Below are 20,698 nucleotides of genomic sequence, written 5' to 3' on the forward strand. Positions count from 1 at the left end.
AAAGTAGAGGCTGCTCCAGACATTGTTTCATCCGCTTTTGGTATTTTGRGACTAGCATTAGTTGGTGTTTTTGAAAGTAGGCTTCATCATTCTCTGCTTAAAAGAAGCGCAGCATAATTCAGCCATACAAGAACAGACATATCTGCCAAGGCAGTACCGTGACTTTCTTAAGACAAATGACTACTACAGAAAACAYAACCTTCTCCAGGCTGCTCTGGAAGGTCCCCGTGATCTTCGCCCACGCTACTCACCGCACTGCTGAGCTACRGCCACCATCGTGTAGTGGCGGATCAGGCTGGCCACGAACGGCAGAGCGCTCGGCCTCAGGTCTTTGATGACGGCCGACATGAAGGCCCCCGTCAGCGCCTGCTCAAACGTCTTCCGGGCTGGAGTATCCTGCGCTTTGTAGCGGTGGGAAATAATTACACTGGGTATAGACTTCTCAGTGAAGCTGAAAAACAAAATTAAATTCATTATAATCCTGAGCTGCAGTACCAGCAGCTCAACCATGAACATCATCAAGGACTTAATTTACGGTTTGCTCTCCCTAACTCCTTCTCCTTCCACTTTTCCCCTCATTTTGATAGAGCTGGACCAGTTCACTTAGTCTATATTAATTTTGGCAACCATTGGCCGCAGAAGTGATGGATAGCTTAATTTCATCACAAACATTTAAAATTAGTGGTTCAGAAGAAGCCACRTATATAATACAAATAATAGGTATATGGTCATCACACTAACTCAATTACAGAATGTCATTTTCAGTATTTTGACATTTTTCCCTATTTTACAATGACATTTTATTTTAATCTTTTAAGATTGAAATATTATTCAGCAAATCACTGTCCAACAAAACATAATCATTCTAGAGCTATATTTATGTCAAGTCTAGAAGACCAAATTAGAAAAGCTGCTATGCTCTTCTACCTCTAGTAAAAGTACTAAGCCACCCTTATTACATTGCAAGACTCAAGAAGTCAGCATACACTCAATGGGTAAAGATGACAACAGTTATCTAAAAGCAATAAACRTACTGTGTATCAGTAGCTAAAATTTTAATATATCTGTTAAAAATATTTTCAAGAAACATACTCTAAAAAGAAACATCAACTCTTATCTCTTATATTAAATTGATCCCTCTATAAACATATATAACATGCTTGACTATGYTCCAGTTTGGTCATCAGATGAAAGTAAATTTCATGTCTCTCTCTTTGTTAAAAGTAAGTTACAATAACATAGAGAATATGTCAGTATAGCTTTTCAAATGTAGTTGAGTACCTGAATAGGCCAACTACTTAAACATAATTACAGTTTAAAATTTGGTCTCTTCACATATAACAGATAATATGCTGGAGAATAAGTAGAAGATGACAATAAAAGTATGAAATGTTAAAACAAATAATTTGCACTAAATAATGTGTTGAGAAAATTCCCAAACTTTCCTTCAATAACAGGAAAAGCCAGCATTAATTTAATTAAGTGGAGAAAGACAAAATGCTAGGTAAAAATTGCATATATTGGTCAGACTAACCATTATCCCTAAAAGAGACTACTCTAAAGACACTAAAAATTTTACATACACATTTATGTTTAAAGAATTKTCATACTTGGGATGTGCTAGAAGTTGGTATAAGGCGTGTTTATTATCATCCAGGCTCATCATAGCTACTAAGAAACACTTGATTACTTCCCAAGCCTGCCTTCGATAATATGGTTCAGTGTTAGCACTCTTCAAACAGTCCAGAGCAGTCTCAATTGCCTACAATGAAAGAAAAAAAAGAGATAAAACATGTTCTGTTACTGTTCGTTATTATTATTTTAGTGAGGTGATCAATCAAGTGAACAATATATCTTTAGCTCATTCTAAAGACCCTTAAACAATATTTACAGTTTGGACTGATCAAATTTAAAAATACAGAGAATGCCTGGCATGAGCAGACCTGGAAACCTTAATGTATTTGCTGTGCTTTAATAGAAGTGCAAAGTTTCATGTAAGGAGATTTATTTTCATAGCCATAAAGCATTTGATGTCTTTCTCCTTCCCTCTCTCTCCCTGCTTTCCCTCTCTCTCCCTCTTTCTCTTTTCATTTTCACACATATACAGCACATACAAAGCTATCCTCTATCCTTACCCCAACTGAACAGGACAAATAATATTCAAATAAGAGACACACTTCAAATAAAAACTCATATAAAAATTAATTTTGTGTGCATGAAAAACTATTTTAATGCCTAATCAATTGTAAAATGAAACCTAATCATCCATGCTTAACAGCAAACACAAAATAGGGTAGAAAGAGTGACCTTTCAAGGCCTCTGTTACAGAGAAGTGGGCATTTGTCTTTTCTGAAAGGGGAGCCATCTATTCACTTACAGACGGAGCTAGTTGCCCTCTCATGATCTTTTGAATAACCTTATTAACCTTTCAATGAAAAGAGCAATGACTTTTCCAAAGATGATCACTAAAGCGCTAAAAAGGAAAGATGAATTTTTCATTTTCTATTTTTTCCACTTTGTTTTCCTTTGTAAATTGACCTTTCTTTTTTACAAATATAAAGTGGGAAGCAAACAATATTGTTTCGTGGTCAGCACCCGAGAAGCTGAAAAATTCTTCCATGTCATTAAACAAACATGTTAGATGCATAAATATTTCAGAAAAATCRTTCAAATTAAACCTAGTGGGAGAGAAAAATGTTAGCAATTACAGTATTTATACAYATTCAACTCGCATCAGTCTCAGTATATAGGAGTAAAGCTATCAGCATTTTAAGAAACATTTTCCAAGACATTTTTAATCCTGTTGGCTGAACAGAGGCAAAGAGTAACAGCTTCCTGTAAATAAAATTATTCATCAGACTCAGATCACTCTTACTCATGGAAGTGTAATAGAAATGATAAGTATTAAAACTCTACAGGTTAAATTAATTCAGAATCCAACTTGATATTCAGAYCCCAAGCCATAAAACAGATCAGGCTGCTGCAATTAGTGCGAATAAAACACTTGTGATACACTGAGACTGTTGCACCAAAGCCACTACAAGTATAAAATGCTTTTGCAAGTATTAAAAATAAGAACATCCARCCTAAAAATAACAAAGCCAAACCAATGGAGCGATTAGAATAATCGCTGAAGAACAACTCTGATCAGAGAACAAATTTCTGGCATACTTCAAAGAAAAAAAAGGAAGTTTCAAAGAAGGTTGTACAGCAGATTCCTGCTCTTCACTTAGCACAGTAGAGGTTAGAAAAGGGAAAACTACCCCCTGCAACAGAGAACATTTACTTCTGCCACCCTAGCTTCCTAACTTATGACTWAATAAAAACAGAACGCCATACACATCCCCTGCAAAATACGATTTAATTTTTCCATAAACTGCATTTCAAGAGAAAACTGCCTGGTGAGCTTCAGCTAATTATGCAGAACAAAAGCAAGCAAGGAATCCATTAGGTCAACTTATCTTACATAGAGATTCTTAACACACTCATACAGTAGAAGAAAAGTGGAAAACTTAAGCCCTTACCTTTTCCATTGGGAGCTGAATAGATGCTTTACAGTCTGAAAATTCTATTGTAATACTGGGTCCTTGAATTTCAGTGACTACATATTGTAGTTTCTGTGATTCCTTTAACATTTTCCTGTTACTTCCACCAAATTTACCAAGTACACGRTAAGCCACATGAGAAATGCTGTCCGCAGGGTTGCGCAACGTCCGCCACAAAGCCTAAATGTATTTCAAATGTGAGATGGTCAGAGCTGTCTTATTTCTAAACTGTTGTAGTAATTACTGAAAAAAAAAATCTGAAGTAAACATTTATTCTTCTATTTGGTTATATGACCCAGCATAACTTCCAGAAAATATGCTCCTGCCTGGAATAAAAGCAGTCTCTTTTCCCAGCAGTTCAAATGATTTGTAGCAAGGTTGTTCTAAAGCACAGTTTAGTTGCAAGTAAATTCAATTCAAAAAGCTAGCTTCTACATAGATAAGAACAAGGTAAACGTTAAATGTAAAGAGCAAAACATATATAAACACTGTGTTAGAAGAACAGTTGTATTTATAAAGCGTTGCTCAGAATTTCATTCAAATCATCTTCATTGTATACACAATAGTGTACATAGCTCCCAGACACGATAGGTTGAAAGTAATTAGTTGTCGTTCCTTTGTTTTCAGCCAGTTACCAAAATTTAATTATTTTCTGCATCAACTCATCTTAAAYAATAGGCTCTTGCTCCTGACTCTCAAGTTTTCACTTTCCAAGTGAATGAAGAAAAGATTAATTCAATTTTTAATTTTTTGGAGTTTCAATTTACTAGCAGGACTCCACTAGCTTTCTGCATACAAATTAGACAGCAATGGTTCTTATGACCAATTTATCATATTTCTACATCCCAATAGTCACATTAAGCTCTAATAATATTTAGAGAATGAATGACCTCTAGTGGTATAAGAGGAAACAACATATTTACCTGCATAAGCTCAGCTCGAACTGGCTGAATATGATCATAGAGAAAGTCTGGTTGCAGGTTATCCACGCATAATTCCAGAGTCCTTAAGCCTTGGCTGACYAGGGTCTGGGATCCATTGAGGGCCGACACCAGCGGATCCATCAGCATGGGCAGATAAGGGAGCAACGAGCTCAGACGAACCGGTACAGTGAGACACAGCTCCACAAACAGATCTTTCATGTGTTGCTTATGAAGGCCACTTTGCAACATGTTAAGACCTGAAATCAGGGATAAATGACACGTTTGAAGAAAGGAGAGAGACAATGATTTTTAAGAGATATTTCCTAATCCAGAATAACACCAGATTTTAAAATTCTGTAAAATTTGCATCTGTTAATAGCACAATTAAGAATTGTAACTAATATACTTTTTTATATTATCAAACTGTGCATCTAAGTATTTCTGCAGTGATTTTATCCATGTGTTTATGAAAAGAATATGCATACATAAAAATTTAATAGTAGACACAATAAAGCAGCACTTTAGTTCAGTGCAAAAAATGGGGAAAAGACAGTTTAAACCGAATCTCAAATATTATATCTTTTATAACTTTTATAACTTAAAAAAAGCAAATAGATACAGAGTAAGTTTGAACTCTGCTGAACTCCTGTAAAAAATAATCATGTTCAAATATATTCTCCATACCACACAGACTAAACATAACACCTAACATTTTCACCACCAGCACAATTCCATATATTCCATAAACCTAGCCAACAGCTCTACATGGACATGTATTTTACATAGTGATTTACATATAAATATTTGCTAACTGCTAGTTAGCAAATTTGCTAGTTAAAAATTATGCCTAAAGCTGAAGATGGGCACCACCGTATTCACTTTGCTGCATTTTTTTCTGATTATCTTTTCCTTATCTTTAAATAGTTCTGCACATTTGCTTGCCCATCCTTAGCATCTAYGCAAGATTGTCCCTGCCAACATATATCCTCATTTAATTAAACTGATTTTATTAGTTGCTTTTTGGGGGGAGAAACTGATGCTCTTTTCATCTCTGTTCACCACGCACAGGGCACACACATGCCCTCAGATGCAAGGGGAAAAAAAATATTAATAAAAGACACTGGAAAGAAGGACACAAAGAACAGACATCGTGAAGCAGTCAAAACTATGGAGTCTGACAATAAATGAAAACAATCACATTCATGTTGTTTAACCAACTGCTAGACATCTTTAAAGTACATAGCTTAACTTTGTTACTCTTTTTATTTAAATAAAAAAAAGGTGGGTGAAAGAAGGTATTATTTTACCTTGCAGTAAGTTTGGTAACAGCGGCAAGAATTCTTGATACAACAGGTCATGACTGCCTCCTCCAATAGACCTGAACAGTGCTCTGAGCAGCAGGAAATAATTATAGGGCTCCTTGGCAGTCTGTGCAAGTTCCATAGAGCTGTTCACAATCTTGTGCAAATGTGGCTATTAAAAATAAATAAATAAAGCTTCGTTATCATCATTGTACAAGAACCTAGCACAAGATAAGTTTTCACATCAAAATCTGCAAGTACATTCAACCTCATTCAAATCACTCTAAGCTGACACCATGCTAATTTAATACTGCTATCAAGGAATAGTTAAAAAGTAAATATTTATCCAAAGAGTAATAATAGCCCAGAGCATTCTCTAATTAATTAAACACAGCTTTCATTTTAGACAAATGAGTCAGCTCACTATGTCAAGCAGTCACTATATTAAAGAAGAAGAAGGGAAAAAAAAAAAGAAAATGCAAATTTGACATAGCAAAAAGCATTTGCTCCAAAATGCCTAAGGATGGGGAGCAGAAGCATCTAAAGTAAACAAAAATAGAAGACATTTCACAATATTCATTTGCTTTGGAGATAACTTCGCAATTCAATTCAAATATTTAGCACTCAAAAATTAAGAGCCTGCTTTTACAAGCAAAAAAACAGTTACGGAACTGAGAGTTTCAAGATTCAGGCAGTGGCCTTTTAGAGAGGCAGGAATTAACACTTTTCAGGAGTTATTAAAAGTAGCTGATAAATGCAAGGATACTCCCAGATCAGGTACAAACAGTAAGACAATTCTGGATTTTATTAACATCTGAGAGCTCTCTGTTGCTATGCAAATGCTGCAAGTGGCCTTCATCATTCAATTAAACTGTCTACCCAAGGCCCACATCATCAATCCTGGTGAAACAAAAACTTAACAGAGGCATGAAATTGCTAAGGTTGTAAATCACTCTTTATATTGGATCTGCAGTCTACAAAATATATAATATGGCCTTGAATTGATGATAAAGAGGAGTTTATCCATTATTTTATATTACTTTCATCCTTCAAAAAAATCAGGAAAATTAGTAGTCCCAATTCTGTTCTATCCAGAAAAAAGTACTGACCTAACTCTGCTACAACAAATAGTTAAGCCCAGAAACCATTAGCACGCAGCTATCTGTATTAGACATTTTAGATGTTTCAAGGTAGGGTCAAGAGGAATGGAGAGAAATGATGAGACAACCACCAGCGCTGCATTAATATTTTAAGTTTTTCTATATACAGTTGGCCGTTACTTTTATGAAAAATAAGAAAAAGCAATGTCTATCTTCAAGCCCAGAACACAGTATTTCTGAACTCACTGAACAATAAGATAATCTCTTGACAACATAAAAAATAGATCCTTCAAATAAATACACGCTATGTTTTACGCGCTTAGATCCTGCAAGAAAGGCAATATATTTGGCATAGTGGAGAGGTATCATTAGTAATAGTTCAGACATGGAAAGATTACCACACATTAGAGTAGAATAGTAAGTTTTCTCAGAATCCTGAAAAATACCTTAAAAGTCAGATTTAAAAATAAAAATAAATTAAAAAAAGATGATCTTTACCTTCAGCATTTGTTCATTTTCAGCTGCAAATAGTGAAACTGAGCCAAAGACCAACTTGAACAGCTTGAGATACAGATTGGAGAGTTCTACATTAGAGCCCATTTCTGGCAGCCGATCCAGAAGGTATTCCACTAAAATCGTTGCAAAGAGGGCAGAGGTAGTAGGGTTTGCCAAGAAGGAATTGGCAACAATCTATAAAGAGAAAYCATAAGGGAATTACTCCTGCTGCAACAAAAGGAACAGAGCGATAAATGCACTAGGCATTTAAAACAAAAACAAAAAATCAATCTCTTTCTCCATCCCCACAGCTGGGCAAATAATGATTCTGGTTATTTTCACTGGGTTTAAAAAAACATTTTAACCATTTTTTAAATGGTTACAAACCTGCAGCTAGTTAAAACATCATTATTTACAAGTTCTCTTTGGTCTAACATACTTTAAGGTCTAACGTACTTTCCACAGGCTGATTATTATGAATTGGGAGGCAGGGGGAAAAATCATAGTACCTGAAGAGCATAGTTTTTTGAGATCCTCTCCACCATATACGGAACAGTAGTTTGAAAGATTTCTTTAAATGTTAAAGGGTTCATCATAGTGAATACACCAGCAAAGTGCTCCAAAACTTCCTTTTCCTCCTTCATTCGGACTGTCTGACAATTTGCTACTCGAACATACGTTTGTCCATTTCCTGCTATTTGGACCTACAGCAGTTTAGAAAACACACATATTTGTTACACAATTTGAGCAACTTCCCAAAATAATATTATTCTTATAGTATCTTTTATTAAAAAAAAAAAGGGGAGGGGGGTTATTTTGCAGGTTTCAGGTGCAAGTCCTGCAGTTAAGAGTCAAGAATAAGTACTAAAATTAAATAAGAGTATTTCCAGTGCAGACTTTAAACCCAAGAAATCATGAACTAGAAGAGACAACAGGAGATATCATGTATTTGTAAATTGTATTTGTAAATCATGTATTTGTAATACGTATTTGTAAACTTAAATCCAAATTTTGTACATTCGCATTTTACTACAACTTTGTAACTAAAGAAGATAAACATATGACAAGTGAATGCTTCAATCAATTACTAAGCTAAAAAACTCCAGAAGGAAATTATTTAATTCACTATATAAGATGTAAAGATAAATTTTTAAGGCCTGACCTGCCTAAACACACACAAACAGTAACAGCTGTTAAGAAAACTGTTTTTTGCAAGTCCTTAAATACTTAAAACTGATAAAAGTTCCACATTAGATGTGAAATCATTAGGTGAAATTGGTATTGTAGCTRACAGTAGAAGTGTTAAGTGGCCAAGTTACATACCTGATAAATATCCAAGGCTTGCATTGCATATTTTACTAGTTTTATATAGATTTGAGTCTCTTTAGGTTGCAACTGCTTATTAGGAATGAATTGTGCTTCTGAAAGAAGACAAAGAACAAGACAGCAGTTATTAAAAATATCATTTGATCTTATACTGTAATAGCAGACTTACAAAAGAGGAGCCCAATCAAATATTAAGTGGTTTTACCTCCAGGAGCTTTGCACGAAGTTATGCCCCACGTGATGGTCTTGACGCCACAGACCAAAGTCTTCACGAGGCTTCGACAATCCGTGACCTGGAACGTCTGTTTATCTTCCTTTTCCTTCTCCCCTTGTTTCTCAAACACGGGCACGGGCGCGGGGGCCAGGGGAGTGGCTGGGGCAGGAGATGGGACCGGCACCGGCGCCGCCGCGTTGGCTGCTGCCGGGACGCCGGGCAGTGCCGCCTCGGCCGCCCCCAGCTCGGACTGCGGCTTGCACTTCTTAAAGATGACGGACAGCTGGTATCGTGCAATAGTATGAAACTTCAGGACAAAAACCTAGAATAAAAAAAGAAAAGGCAAACAGAAGAGCAAGGAAAAAGGGGAGAGAGAAAAATAAATTCATTCTTTCAAAAATGATTCTAATTTAAAAATTCTACTACTTCAAGCCAACATATTTAGATCAATAAAAATTGCAGATAAGTATTTCCAGAATTGCTCAAATAACTATAAACGTTTTCTTTCCCCCAATATCAACCAATCAGACTGTTCATTTTAAACACATTCCAAAAAGAAATATTTCCTGAAAACTAGGAAATCCATCAGCTAAGAACAAATCTATGATTACATTTGATTTAAAATGAAAAGCGCTGTCTGTCATTTGAAATCATTAAGAGAAATATTTCAGGCTATAAATATCTACTGTTAGTTCTAAAAGGCTAAAACTTGTCATTTAAGGAGATGCATAAAGCTAGAATTTAAACCCATAAAATATAAACTAGATTAGACTTAGAAATGCATAATCAATTCTGTAGAATGGTGGCCCCAAACATTTCTCACTTGGTTAATACTAAATAAGACTCATGTTGTACATAGTCTTCATTTAAAATTATTTGATCGAGCCAAGTAGATCTAGACTACAAAACATGGGTGGTACAGAAGYGTCTCCCCACTTAACAGTTCTGTATATACCTCTGCTCCCCAGATACATCTCCAACCAGATGCATCCCAGATGCAATTCACATATTATTACAAATTTTTGTTTAATAAGTAAAAGAAGTTGACTAAACACTTTTGCATTGTAATGTTCAGATGTAAAAAACAAAGAGTAGATAAAAAGCAAAAGTTTATTTCTAAGATCAACCCTATCTTCAAGCTGTTAGAAACCAACTGCAGGTTGAGAAAACTGGACTAGAGGACCCACTACAATTGGCATTACACGCAGGCAGAGCGCTTTTAGTGTGCACATCTGGTCCTTAAAAAGGATTTCTAGTTTTCAAAAGCATGGATAGCTCCCATCTTGCACTGGTTTATGCCAAAAGCCTACAAAACGATTCTCTTCGAAAATTTCACTATCCAGAAAAGGAATATAGCAGGTTTCATTCTTTTTTACTCAGGTGGAGACRATATAAGTAGACTGCACCTATAATTACTGCTACCCCTAGAGGCACAGACTTTCAGTTGTTTGCTTTAGAGAAAATCACTGCATGAATAAGTCAAGTAGGCAAAATATCTCCACTATATTCAAGGTATGATCCCAGAGCATTTTAAAAATTCCTTCTCTGAAGTAACTAAAATGAACCACAGTAAGCACACCATTTCTGTGTATTCCCATTTATAAAGGAAGAAGGCAGCAAAATGTGATTAACAATACAGCATAAAAGAATATTTAACTTATCAAACATTTTAACAGATCAGTACCTCCAGCATTCTCATAAGAATATCTCTACCATTTCCATTTTCCTGTTCACTTTTAGACCGGATACAGTCTACCAAATTCAGCAGCAGCTTGCAAGACATGGTCTGGATACTGCTAGGCAAGGACTCGTCATCAATGTTCTTGGCAAATAACTGGACAGCAAGGGAGAGATCGTTGAGTGGCAAATGCTGACGGACATGATGCACCAGGTCTGCCAGGGTGCTGTATGCAAGTGGTCTGCCAATAAAAACAAGAAATGAAGAAAGCACGTGGAGGACAATCGGAATCGTTGCTAATTGTATTTAGCCAATTACTGACTGGAGACATTTTCAAAATACCAAAAGCAAGTTCTTCTAGTTTCATATGCAAAATGCAGACAGAGTTCACAGTACTTTTTCAATTACATAAAAGAATAATAATATGTATAACTTTTTTTTTTTTCCTGATTTTCTTCCCCCATTGTTGAACACCCTCACATATCTCCACCTACTCAGGAGCAAATCAGCAGGTTTAAATATCCAGGTTTAAATAAGCAGGTTTAAAATATGTTCTTAAGGTGCTGCTAAGCTCTTTTAATATTAACCATTCTGTATTAATGTAATTAATGGTAATTAATCCACAATTTGCTTTGCATGCACGAAGAAATAATTTGCCCAATTCATGTTTTTAAACTGTTAGCAAAAGCATCTAAAATCTAATAGATTATCAAAGTCAAATCCAGCAAGTTAGTATTCTGCCTTTTTTTTTTCAATTAGAAATGAATAACTTCTAAACTATTATTGACTAAATGATTTATATCTGATTCAGCTTTTACAGTAGACACAGGATTTAAAAGTTTGGCAGTTTCATGAAATATTGGGAACATGAGAGTGAATCTATATAGGCATTACTGTAAATAGTAGCAGACCTTAAACTCTACATAGGTAATCCAATGCTTTTCTCATACCTCAGGGTCTCTCGGGCAGTGTATCCAGAGCCAATTAGTATAGATTCATCAAAGAGCTTGTCCATGCATGGAATAAATTCTATAATTAATAGGGAAAAAAAGCTATACATTAGACTGGCAAGAAGCTTGTTGAAACTGCTTAAGATCAGAAGAACATGAGGCAAAAAAGTTTTCCATGTGACCAAAAATCACGAACTAATAAACTTATGTTTTGGGGTTTTTTTGTCAAGCTAGTAAAACCTGTTAGACATCAAACCTCYGGTAAGGAGAGGGTGATGACCACACAGTAAAGATGAAAAGACAGAAGTCTGCATTTTGTAAAGTACACCCTCACAAAATCTGCAATTTTGCCAAATCAGAACATATCAATCAAATCAGTTAAATCAGGCAGACCAAAAATAGCTTTCCTTTACTAGAGAGAACTTTTAGGTGCTAAATTAAACATCTAATATCAATTTTCATAGAGCTATTTCCACTCAGATAATCAGATTAACATTTTTAAGCATCCACACAACTGCAGGCACAATTACGAACCAACGCAAATGGTGTATTTTTGCCTAGTAATTATATAGAATAACTGAGATCTGGAAAACTGGAAAAAACGTTTTTTCAGTTCATTCTCTTATTCTGTAACACAGGACAAGCTTCTCATTCTGGGACAAAAGCAAGTAGTCAAGGAAGGCAGAGTTCTGTTCACTTCTTCTTCCAAGCAAACAAAAACACATGTAATTCAGAGCCCAAATAGACAAAACAAATTCTGTGTGCTGTATCTCTTACACACAGCTTTTCATCCTACAGATCTATTTTTAAGGGGTGATACATACGGCTCCGCAGGTCTGTGGTCAGGATGTGCTTCGCCGCGATGAGCAGCTCTTTGCGGAGGTGTGCGGTTTCTGCGGGACAGTTGGACAGGAGCTGCAACATTCCTTTCACCATCTGCTGAGAATATTTAGCCACTAACTCCTACAAAAGAACAGTTACAAGAATTCAATTAGCATAGCACGCTACCTTAAATCTTTTCTGTATATTTGTAAAATAACATTAAAGTTTACTGAACTCTCTTTTAAAAAGTCTAGATGTAAAAATACTGTAGTTATTCCATAAACATTTGAGGTAAAAACAAACACAGAAGGGCTTATTTAATTTGAGTTCATATCAGAGCAATCTTTAATGACTGTACACAGCTGTATCTCCAAATTTGCTGACAAATTCTTTCTCTCTCCAGCCCATGACCCAACTCAGTCACTTTACTAGCCCACCACATAGTAACCGGAGAACTGTTGCAGAAAGAGTAACAAAATAACCAAAAAATGCAACCTACCTGGTAAATTCTTATGATGTAAGCCAAGAAGGACAATGTTTTAATTTGAGCAGCAATAAAATCAGCATAAAGCTCCTTGTTATAAAGTTTATGTTGCCTGAAATTAAATTGAACAGTGGTTACTATATATATTCCTCTAATTTTTGCATTCAGAAAGCTCATGTAAGTATCAAATCAAATCTTGCTTGGGAAGAGGTTCTTCAAAGGGAATAAACTCATCTGGCAGGTCTTACTCCTGCCTCCCTTCTCAGTACCACCAACCACTTGCTAGAATCCTCCCACCTGGAAGAGGGCAAAGCAGAGCCCAGCTCTGCAATACCATAACGCTTCCCCTCAGCTAGAACTTGGAAGTGAAAAAATGTATCACTTGTGGCCCAATAAAATTAAACAGAAAACATCCTTGCTAAGACGGGTTCCATCACAGGCTCTCTGCAGCAATATGGATTCCTGTCAGAAACTCAATTAAAAATAACAAAAGTCATCATATATAGTAACTTGTGATCAACTGGACAAGTATGAATTTTCCCAGTGACACATAACAACAGAATACCCAAATTCAAAAACACTTCAATTACAAAATGTTAATGAAGTGTATTTTTAAGCTGAACAATCATTGCTACTTTTAAGATTAAAAAGCAACAGCATTAGAAGTCAAAATAGTGAATGCAAGACAGAACCACTTGGGACAATCTTGAATAAGATGTTTTGATAGTTTATTCCAAATATTGTCAAAACATCCTTAAAATTCCATTACCTTGCTTGAGCAGAAACTTGTATTATAATAGTGTTCATAATGAGGGGCACAAATTCAGCTACTACGTTGTGAATGTTCAGTTTGTAGAGCTAAAAGAAAAAAAAAGTATTGTTAAAGAAATTTACAACTCACACTAGCAGTAAAAGTTACTTGAAAGCTTATCAGAAAAGAAAAAGAAAAAAAATCACTGGATTATTTTTAGACAACACTATATTTATAAAAATGAAAAMCCCCCCACAAAGTTAAATTCAGAACATACTAGGTCAGCAGATACAAACGTTTGAGTAATAAAATGTGTTTTATTTTATGTTTAAATGTATGTGTCATTTGCATGTAAAATACTCTATGTATTACACTAACCTGATACATAAGAACAACAATAATAGGCAGCTCAGCCAAGACCTTTAGGGATAAAGATCCTCGGGGAATTATAGAATGCTGAAAAGAGAGAATGCACAATTAATACATGTTTTAATTATTAATTCAAAAAGTATGTAAAATACATTAAAAAAATATTTTAATAACATTACTCATAGTTAATAATATTTGAGGAGCACAAAACCACCTGATACTATATTAAGTTAAAATACCATATATAAGTTGCATAGCAAATACCTGAAAAGTCTGAATCAGCTTCTACAAATAAATCTTGATAAGCAAAGCAAGATTATTGTATTTAAATGCCTTCATAATTTGTGATTGCTTGATACAGACAACCTTGTTCTTAAAGAGCAGCTAGAGCACTCACTGTTCTTGTTTCGCTATCTTCTCGTTCGGGGTTTACTTTCACCACAATTGTTGTAATCATGCCAACCATTTCAGGAGAAGGAACAGTGTTTTCTGGAATCATCTGAGGATTCTCAAAATACCGATTCTACAAGCAAACAAAGAGCAGAATAAAGACTACAAAAATGCTACTAATAGCCTCAAGRTCATTTATCTCAGCAGAATTCCTAAAGAGACTTTTTGCTAGATATCTTCCTGAAGATATCTGACTGCATCTCATGTTTACCGGACTGTGAGTGCACACATATCCTGTAATCTTTCACTCCCACTCAGCAAGCAGCAGAAAGCATCTCCAAACAAGAAGACTCTTTTGCAAAAGCAAAGCACCCAAGCAGACACTCTGTAGTAATGAGGAAGAAAAGCAGGCAATGGCCTCTACATAATCCAGCACATTGAAGAACTCCGTTTACTGGAAAATAGGTYATGTACCCATTCCTTCAAGGGAAAGGAAAAAAAATGGCTGCACTGATAGCACTGTGGCCAACAAACTGATATTTTACTACTAAAAAAATACCTTAATGTTGATAGTATTGATAATATAAACATCATCCCATCTGCCAAACAGAAGATTTTCCTATTTTATCTAATTTTCTCTGTTTTTTAAGTGTGCCATTTAAATATTTTCTTTATAATTGTATTTACACCATATTACGTATCCTACACAAAAGCAATAATGCTAACATAATTCTTTTTTTCTTTTTTTAATTAAAAGAATGGACTGATCATATCAAGGGCACCAAAGGAAATAAGAAGCTCACCACTACTTTTGGAAGTTCCTTGTAAATCTGTTTCACAAAATCCAAAAAATGATGGATCTAGAAAACAAAAAGAATAAATTTACCACAAAGAAAAAAAAAAAACATTATTTTAGTATCTCTGTATTTTCCTTCTGTTCTGCTAACACCATCTTCAACTGCACTTCGAAAGACTTCAGTTTAAATACCATATCAATATATATATATACACACATATATATGTATACATATACACACAATTAAATTTATAAACAGAAATAAAGAGTGAAAAAAGTAAAAACAAAAACATAGACTTTCAAATATTCTTTTTGTAGGATACAAGAGCAGTGGTAGCAACTATAACAATCCTAACATTTCCTTTTCCAGGTTGTCTTCCTTGACAAGAGTTTCCAGGTTCCAGGTTCTCTTTCTTGAGAAATTTTGTTCTTGTTGCAGATGCTAACTCTACTCATATACCTACAGACACTTAAAACAAACCGAAGCAGGCTTTAACAGCTTAGTCCCAGGGGTGCTAGGACTACACAGTCCAAAAAACATTAGTTTTTTTTGTTGTTGTTGTTKTTTTTTTTAATATCTGGTCACCACAAATTGTCAGTCAATACGAAACAACAAAAGCAAACAAATAAATAAATAACAATTCAGAAAAGCAAACAGAAGTAAGTTCTATGCCACATAATAAAATGAATTACTCACTTCCTGAGTGATTGCTGGTCGGAACTGTTTGTGCAATTCAATAATTATTCTTAAGCAAATCAGTACATTTTCTTCATTCTCTGTCTGAGAGAAAAAAGAAAAAAAAAARAGAATATTTAGTGAGCCTATTATATGTTTCTGACTACTCCAAAAGTAATTTAAAAACCTTTAAAGATATATTTACCTAAGCAACTTATCAATGCTCTATTAAAATAAAAGTACGCAAGAAAAGTCTTTCACTTAACATAACTTGACCTTGCAAGAATAGAGTATAGCTAAAATTAAATTCATCCCTAGCGGGACAATCTCAAAAGCTTAAATTGCTCATCATGCCTGCTTGCAGTATCTTACAGACAGACATTAATGGAACTACTTAAACAAGTAAGTGCACATCTCACACCTTGTGGAGATGCCTCTACAAGGATCAGATTTTCTGTRAGCTTCAAATTCCAAAATTTTCAATTCCGTGTAAGAAATATAAGACAAGCTTTTCAAGTAAGGTATCTGCAACTCACGTAATGTAAGCTAGAAAAGTACTAATGAAAGAAATCTTGCCCAGAATGCAATATACACCCTGCATCTCTTAAAACCATGTTTCTAAAGGGTAGAAAGCCTGAAAACATCCTGTAGATAGCACGATGCTGTCTTAAGGACGCGGTTTAGTAGGCATGGTGGTGATGGGTTTATGGCCCCACTTGATGATCTTTAAGGTCTTTCCCAATCATAATAGTTCTAAGATTCATACTGGTGAATAAGTAGTAGAATGCCCTCCTTCTCCTGGCTCCAGAAGCACAGACAGTACAGCCTGTAGCATTAGCACTTTTTAGAGATGAACAAAGAAAAATATTTCTGAAAAACTGAAACAGCTTTGARGGAAAGAAAAAGAAATTAAAAAACTATACAATACCTCCAGAAATCTAAACATCACAGACAGAATGTTTTTGGTATGAAGACGAAGATGTTCATTTGTTGGTATTCTGTGAATTATTTCAAGTACTAACTTTCGGAGTTGCTGCAAACAAAGGAGAACACATTAAAATTGCTAAAACTTACTTAGAAGCATGTAAAATAAAAGAATTGGCTGAAACGTTTTTTCAGTTCACGTGCTTAGAAAGAGAAGAACTATTTACTTTGCTCAAACACACATTTACAGGCAAATATAACGCTTCCTAGTACGGGAATATAGAAAAACAATTCAAACAACGAATCTACAGCAGAAAAGTTATCACAGTGTAAGAACTCAATTTTCAGTATTTAATGACACAGATTCAACTTTTGCCATCCAACTTTTGCCAATATTTCACAACCATCTCTAGCTTTATAGTGAAGCAGCCAATATCATCAAATCTTTTTTCCTCATTTTTCTTAGAAGTTCAAATTTACAAAGTTCATAAATAATTTAAAAACAAGTCTTTTTCAATTTTATTCCAAATAGCAAATCTATTTTTAAACACAAGGTCTACACTCAAATCAGTTTGCTAGGCTAACGAAGAACTTCACCAAATGAGTAGCTTGTTATACACACTGCTAAAATATAGCAGGTGCTTTGTGCCATTTACCTGTGCTGGCTTTTCCTGTAGGAACTGGACTTCCCCATCCTGCAAAAACGTGAGAAATCTAGGGATGATGTGTTCCAGGAAGGTTGAATATTGTGGCGACGAGGTCACATTCTAATAGCAAAAATAATTAAATTAGCCAATCGATCAGGGAGACCAATGCATCGCACATGTTATCTCAAGCCATATTCAAAACTAGCATTAAAAAAAATCAGCTGCTTTTTAACAGATTTAGTGATTAAGTATCTGCTGACATACTACAGAATTAATGAGCTTCTGAAACAAACAGAAGTGAATGGCAGTTATCTCTTTACTCCAATCCCAACAGGTTGCATATAATTTTTTTTGTTTGAATACCACTAGCTCACACAGAAAAAAAAAWAATAAAGAACTATTTTAAATGAAAATTGAAAGAAGGTATATTCTTAGACAATAAAGTCTTAAAATATACATTCACAGTTTATTGTAGTAAGATACTGCAAAAGATTCAAGACTGTCAACCATTAATAGCCAGAACCTAGAATGAAAGAGCTATCTCTTCTGCTAGTCCCAGAACACTCTTACACAGCTAGTGAGGGAACCGACAGTGCGAGGTGGGCAACGTTATGGGATGCACTTCAGTCCTAAACCTCCCGGCCATCAACTCGTGTCCAGTTCAACTTCTATCTAGGGAGGCAGCAAGATCAATTATGCAGCCAAGAGACTTCAAGCACACTATAACTTCCAAAAAAMCAGCTAAGTAACAAACATTTCTTTCCTTAAAATAAAAAAAATGACACCTAAAGTTTGCGGCAATTATTAGCTGAGGTAGGTGACAGAAAAAGAGTTAAAACAAAGACTACGGAAACAGAAAATGAAAGGAATTCATCTACCAACTAGCAGAACAATGTGCAACACTAACTTCCACACCCTACCAAAAACAAACAAAAATAGAAAGAAAATGAGAAGAAAACCACCACTGTTAACAGTGGCTTCTCTTCCTTCTTTTCAGTTTAATATAAATAAAACTGTATGTGAACATAAATCAATTCATCGTCTTTACACATAAAACCACGTTATAGAACCAAGCAAGCGCTGAGAGAAGAAAACTGCTCCATCTTGAACAGTACCAAAACAAATACCAAACAAGTTCCTCACCATTGATGGCATGAGCAGAGAGAACCAGCTCAGCTTTCAGATTTCAGACAGATCAGTAGACTAAGCAGTTACAACCATTCCTTTGCTCAGATATCAGACTAGGCTTGGCCTACCATCTTTGAAACAAACACTTTCTGAAACTCCAAAAGACATTTCAGACAGTCACTGCTGGTACCATTAAGCTCTCCCACCTTCACCACAGATGTCTACTTACTTGYTCATACAAGCTAAACAAGAATTCAGCCTTTCAGCTTTCTTTATTATAGCTACACTAGCTCAAACTGTATTCCTCTAAATTAACATGAACTAAACCAAGCCATTTTCTAGACAGTAAATTCCATTAATAGCACAGGAACAAACAAAATCAATGCAACCTTATGCAAACAGCATCAGAGATGTAACAACTTGTTGGATATAACTTTACACAAAGCCCACAGAAAAACATCTGAATACAGTAAATGTCACTGGAATGAGTACTTCTGTCAGATTCATAGAGATCACTGCAAATTTTGTAAGGACAGAGCACGTTACAGCATTCTCACTCCAAGTTCATTTTCACAGTATGGTAACTAATTAGATACAGAGAATAACAATGATTCATGGATCTTAAACTTGTGCTACAAAATAACAAGTTTTTTATAATTTCAAMATAGACACATAGTAGCTCACTATTTAAGAGACATATAGGTTCTCTTAATCCATAAGTGGTTTAACTCGTGCCTCAATTTTCATGGCTGCTCATGCAAACTTGATCGTCTGTTATGAAGAGAAGGTCACTGGGGCTGCCTCCATCTCTAGTGTCAAATTCTGTATCAGACAATCCCCCCTCACTTCTGCACTACAAAACTATTCAGAAAAATCACAGGCAGCCTACCTTGTCCTCTACTTCATAAGACTAAGCATACATACAAATTAGATAAAAGAAAGTTCCAAATACGTAGGTTTCAGACTATTAAGCAAAATAAYAATAAACCCTTCTAAAACATCATATTTATTTAAACGTTTACCAAGAAAACCGTAGAGAATGAAATAGGTCTCTAAGCCTAAAAGATGTAATTCTTCAATAACGTCACTAACATTGAAGAGAGAAGCATAAAGAAACACATGTTCACCTAGCATGGATGACTTACAGTCAGATAAACCATAGTATTTCATAGGGATAATGACATACAAGAACCACAAGAAGGACCATCATTCAGGAAGCAATTTTCTTTTTCGGATTACCTCAAAGTTCTCACTAACTTCTTGCATCATTTTCAATTTGGTTTCATCGGCTGAAAACAGAAATTGAAGCAAGAGAAATTAAATGCAGAACTCCATGGAGAAAAAGCCCCACGACCAGGGACCAAAGAAGCAATCAGATCTTATCAGTGGAGCCATCACCGCCCAGGCGCAAGGCAGAGACCCCAAACCCGCCTCGGTCACACAGGGCACCGCACACAGCTCTCCCGCGTCGGCTCACGCCAATGTTTACTCATCACTTTGCTTCTTCAAACCCAGGACTGGGACAAACCCCCTTGTAAAGCCAGCGCCTGCACCCTGCTGCTCCCAACGCGAGTGACAGAGACGGCTGAGAGCGGAGAAGCATCTTACGCGTGTTGACGTCGGTGAGCGCGGCCACGAACTGCAGGTACTTCTTCATGAGCGTGGTCTGGTCCACCACGGTGGGCCCCTGCGCCGACACGAAGGCCATGGCGGGGCGGCGCGGCCGAGCTCAGCGCACCTGCGGGAGCGGGGCACGGCGTGAGGCGGGCGGCAGCGCGCCAGGCCGCGGCGCCCCCGCCAGCGCGGCCCGCGCTCCGCTCCGCGCCAGGAGCCGCCCCCGCGCGCAGGCCCCGGCCTAGGCCCCGCCGCCGCTCACTCCGCGCGCGGCCCCGTTCCCGGCCCCGGCCCCCTCCTTTGTTGCTCCCGCAGCGGGGCCCGGCGGCAGCGCATGGGCGCAACGGAAGCGCCCGAGCGCAGTTCCGGCCGCCGCCTCCCCGCGCGCCCCGAGAGGGAGGCGGGCGGCAGTTACCGGGCGAGGAGGCGGCGGCGCTGCGCGGGGACGGGCCCGCTCCGCAGCCCGGCTTCGCGGCCGCGCGTTCCGGCCGCTAGCGACGGGCCCGGGGCGCCCCCGCCGCGCTGGGGCAGGAGCGGGAGCTGGGCCGGGGGCGGGTTCCGTGCG

General features: G+C 36.7%; 1 protein-coding gene across 1 annotated transcript in view; it reads right to left on the reverse strand.

Annotated features, from left to right (window-relative positions):
• TRRAP (transformation/transcription domain associated protein) overlaps window positions 1–20,227 on the reverse strand; it is an 82,217-nt gene extending 61,990 nt beyond the window's left edge. Inside the window, exons 1-22 of the mRNA XM_026054200.1 lie at window positions 20,128–20,227; window positions 19,759–19,808; window positions 17,401–17,511; window positions 16,749–16,853; window positions 15,842–15,925; window positions 15,152–15,208; window positions 14,356–14,481; window positions 13,968–14,045; window positions 13,608–13,696; window positions 12,854–12,950; window positions 12,357–12,495; window positions 11,533–11,611; window positions 10,589–10,823; window positions 8,896–9,226; window positions 8,688–8,785; window positions 7,874–8,068; window positions 7,368–7,559; window positions 5,776–5,941; window positions 4,469–4,725; window positions 3,525–3,725; window positions 1,611–1,762; window positions 252–451 (exon numbers count right to left, since the gene is read on the reverse strand). Of these exons, the coding sequence (XP_025909985.1) occupies window positions 252–451; window positions 1,611–1,762; window positions 3,525–3,725; window positions 4,469–4,725; window positions 5,776–5,941; window positions 7,368–7,559; window positions 7,874–8,068; window positions 8,688–8,785; window positions 8,896–9,226; window positions 10,589–10,823; window positions 11,533–11,611; window positions 12,357–12,495; window positions 12,854–12,950; window positions 13,608–13,696; window positions 13,968–14,045; window positions 14,356–14,481; window positions 15,152–15,208; window positions 15,842–15,925; window positions 16,749–16,853; window positions 17,401–17,511; window positions 19,759–19,808; window positions 20,128–20,227 (3,142 nt within the window). The remainder of the gene's footprint in view (window positions 1–251; window positions 452–1,610; window positions 1,763–3,524; window positions 3,726–4,468; window positions 4,726–5,775; window positions 5,942–7,367; window positions 7,560–7,873; window positions 8,069–8,687; window positions 8,786–8,895; window positions 9,227–10,588; window positions 10,824–11,532; window positions 11,612–12,356; window positions 12,496–12,853; window positions 12,951–13,607; window positions 13,697–13,967; window positions 14,046–14,355; window positions 14,482–15,151; window positions 15,209–15,841; window positions 15,926–16,748; window positions 16,854–17,400; window positions 17,512–19,758; window positions 19,809–20,127) is intronic.
• Between the last annotated feature and the right edge of the window lie 471 nt (window positions 20,228–20,698).

Source organism: Nothoprocta perdicaria, unplaced genomic scaffold, assembly GCF_003342845.1.
Source record: "Nothoprocta perdicaria isolate Ctin4 unplaced genomic scaffold, notPer1 scaffold_12, whole genome shotgun sequence".
NCBI lineage: Eukaryota > Metazoa > Chordata > Aves > Tinamiformes > Tinamidae > Nothoprocta > Nothoprocta perdicaria.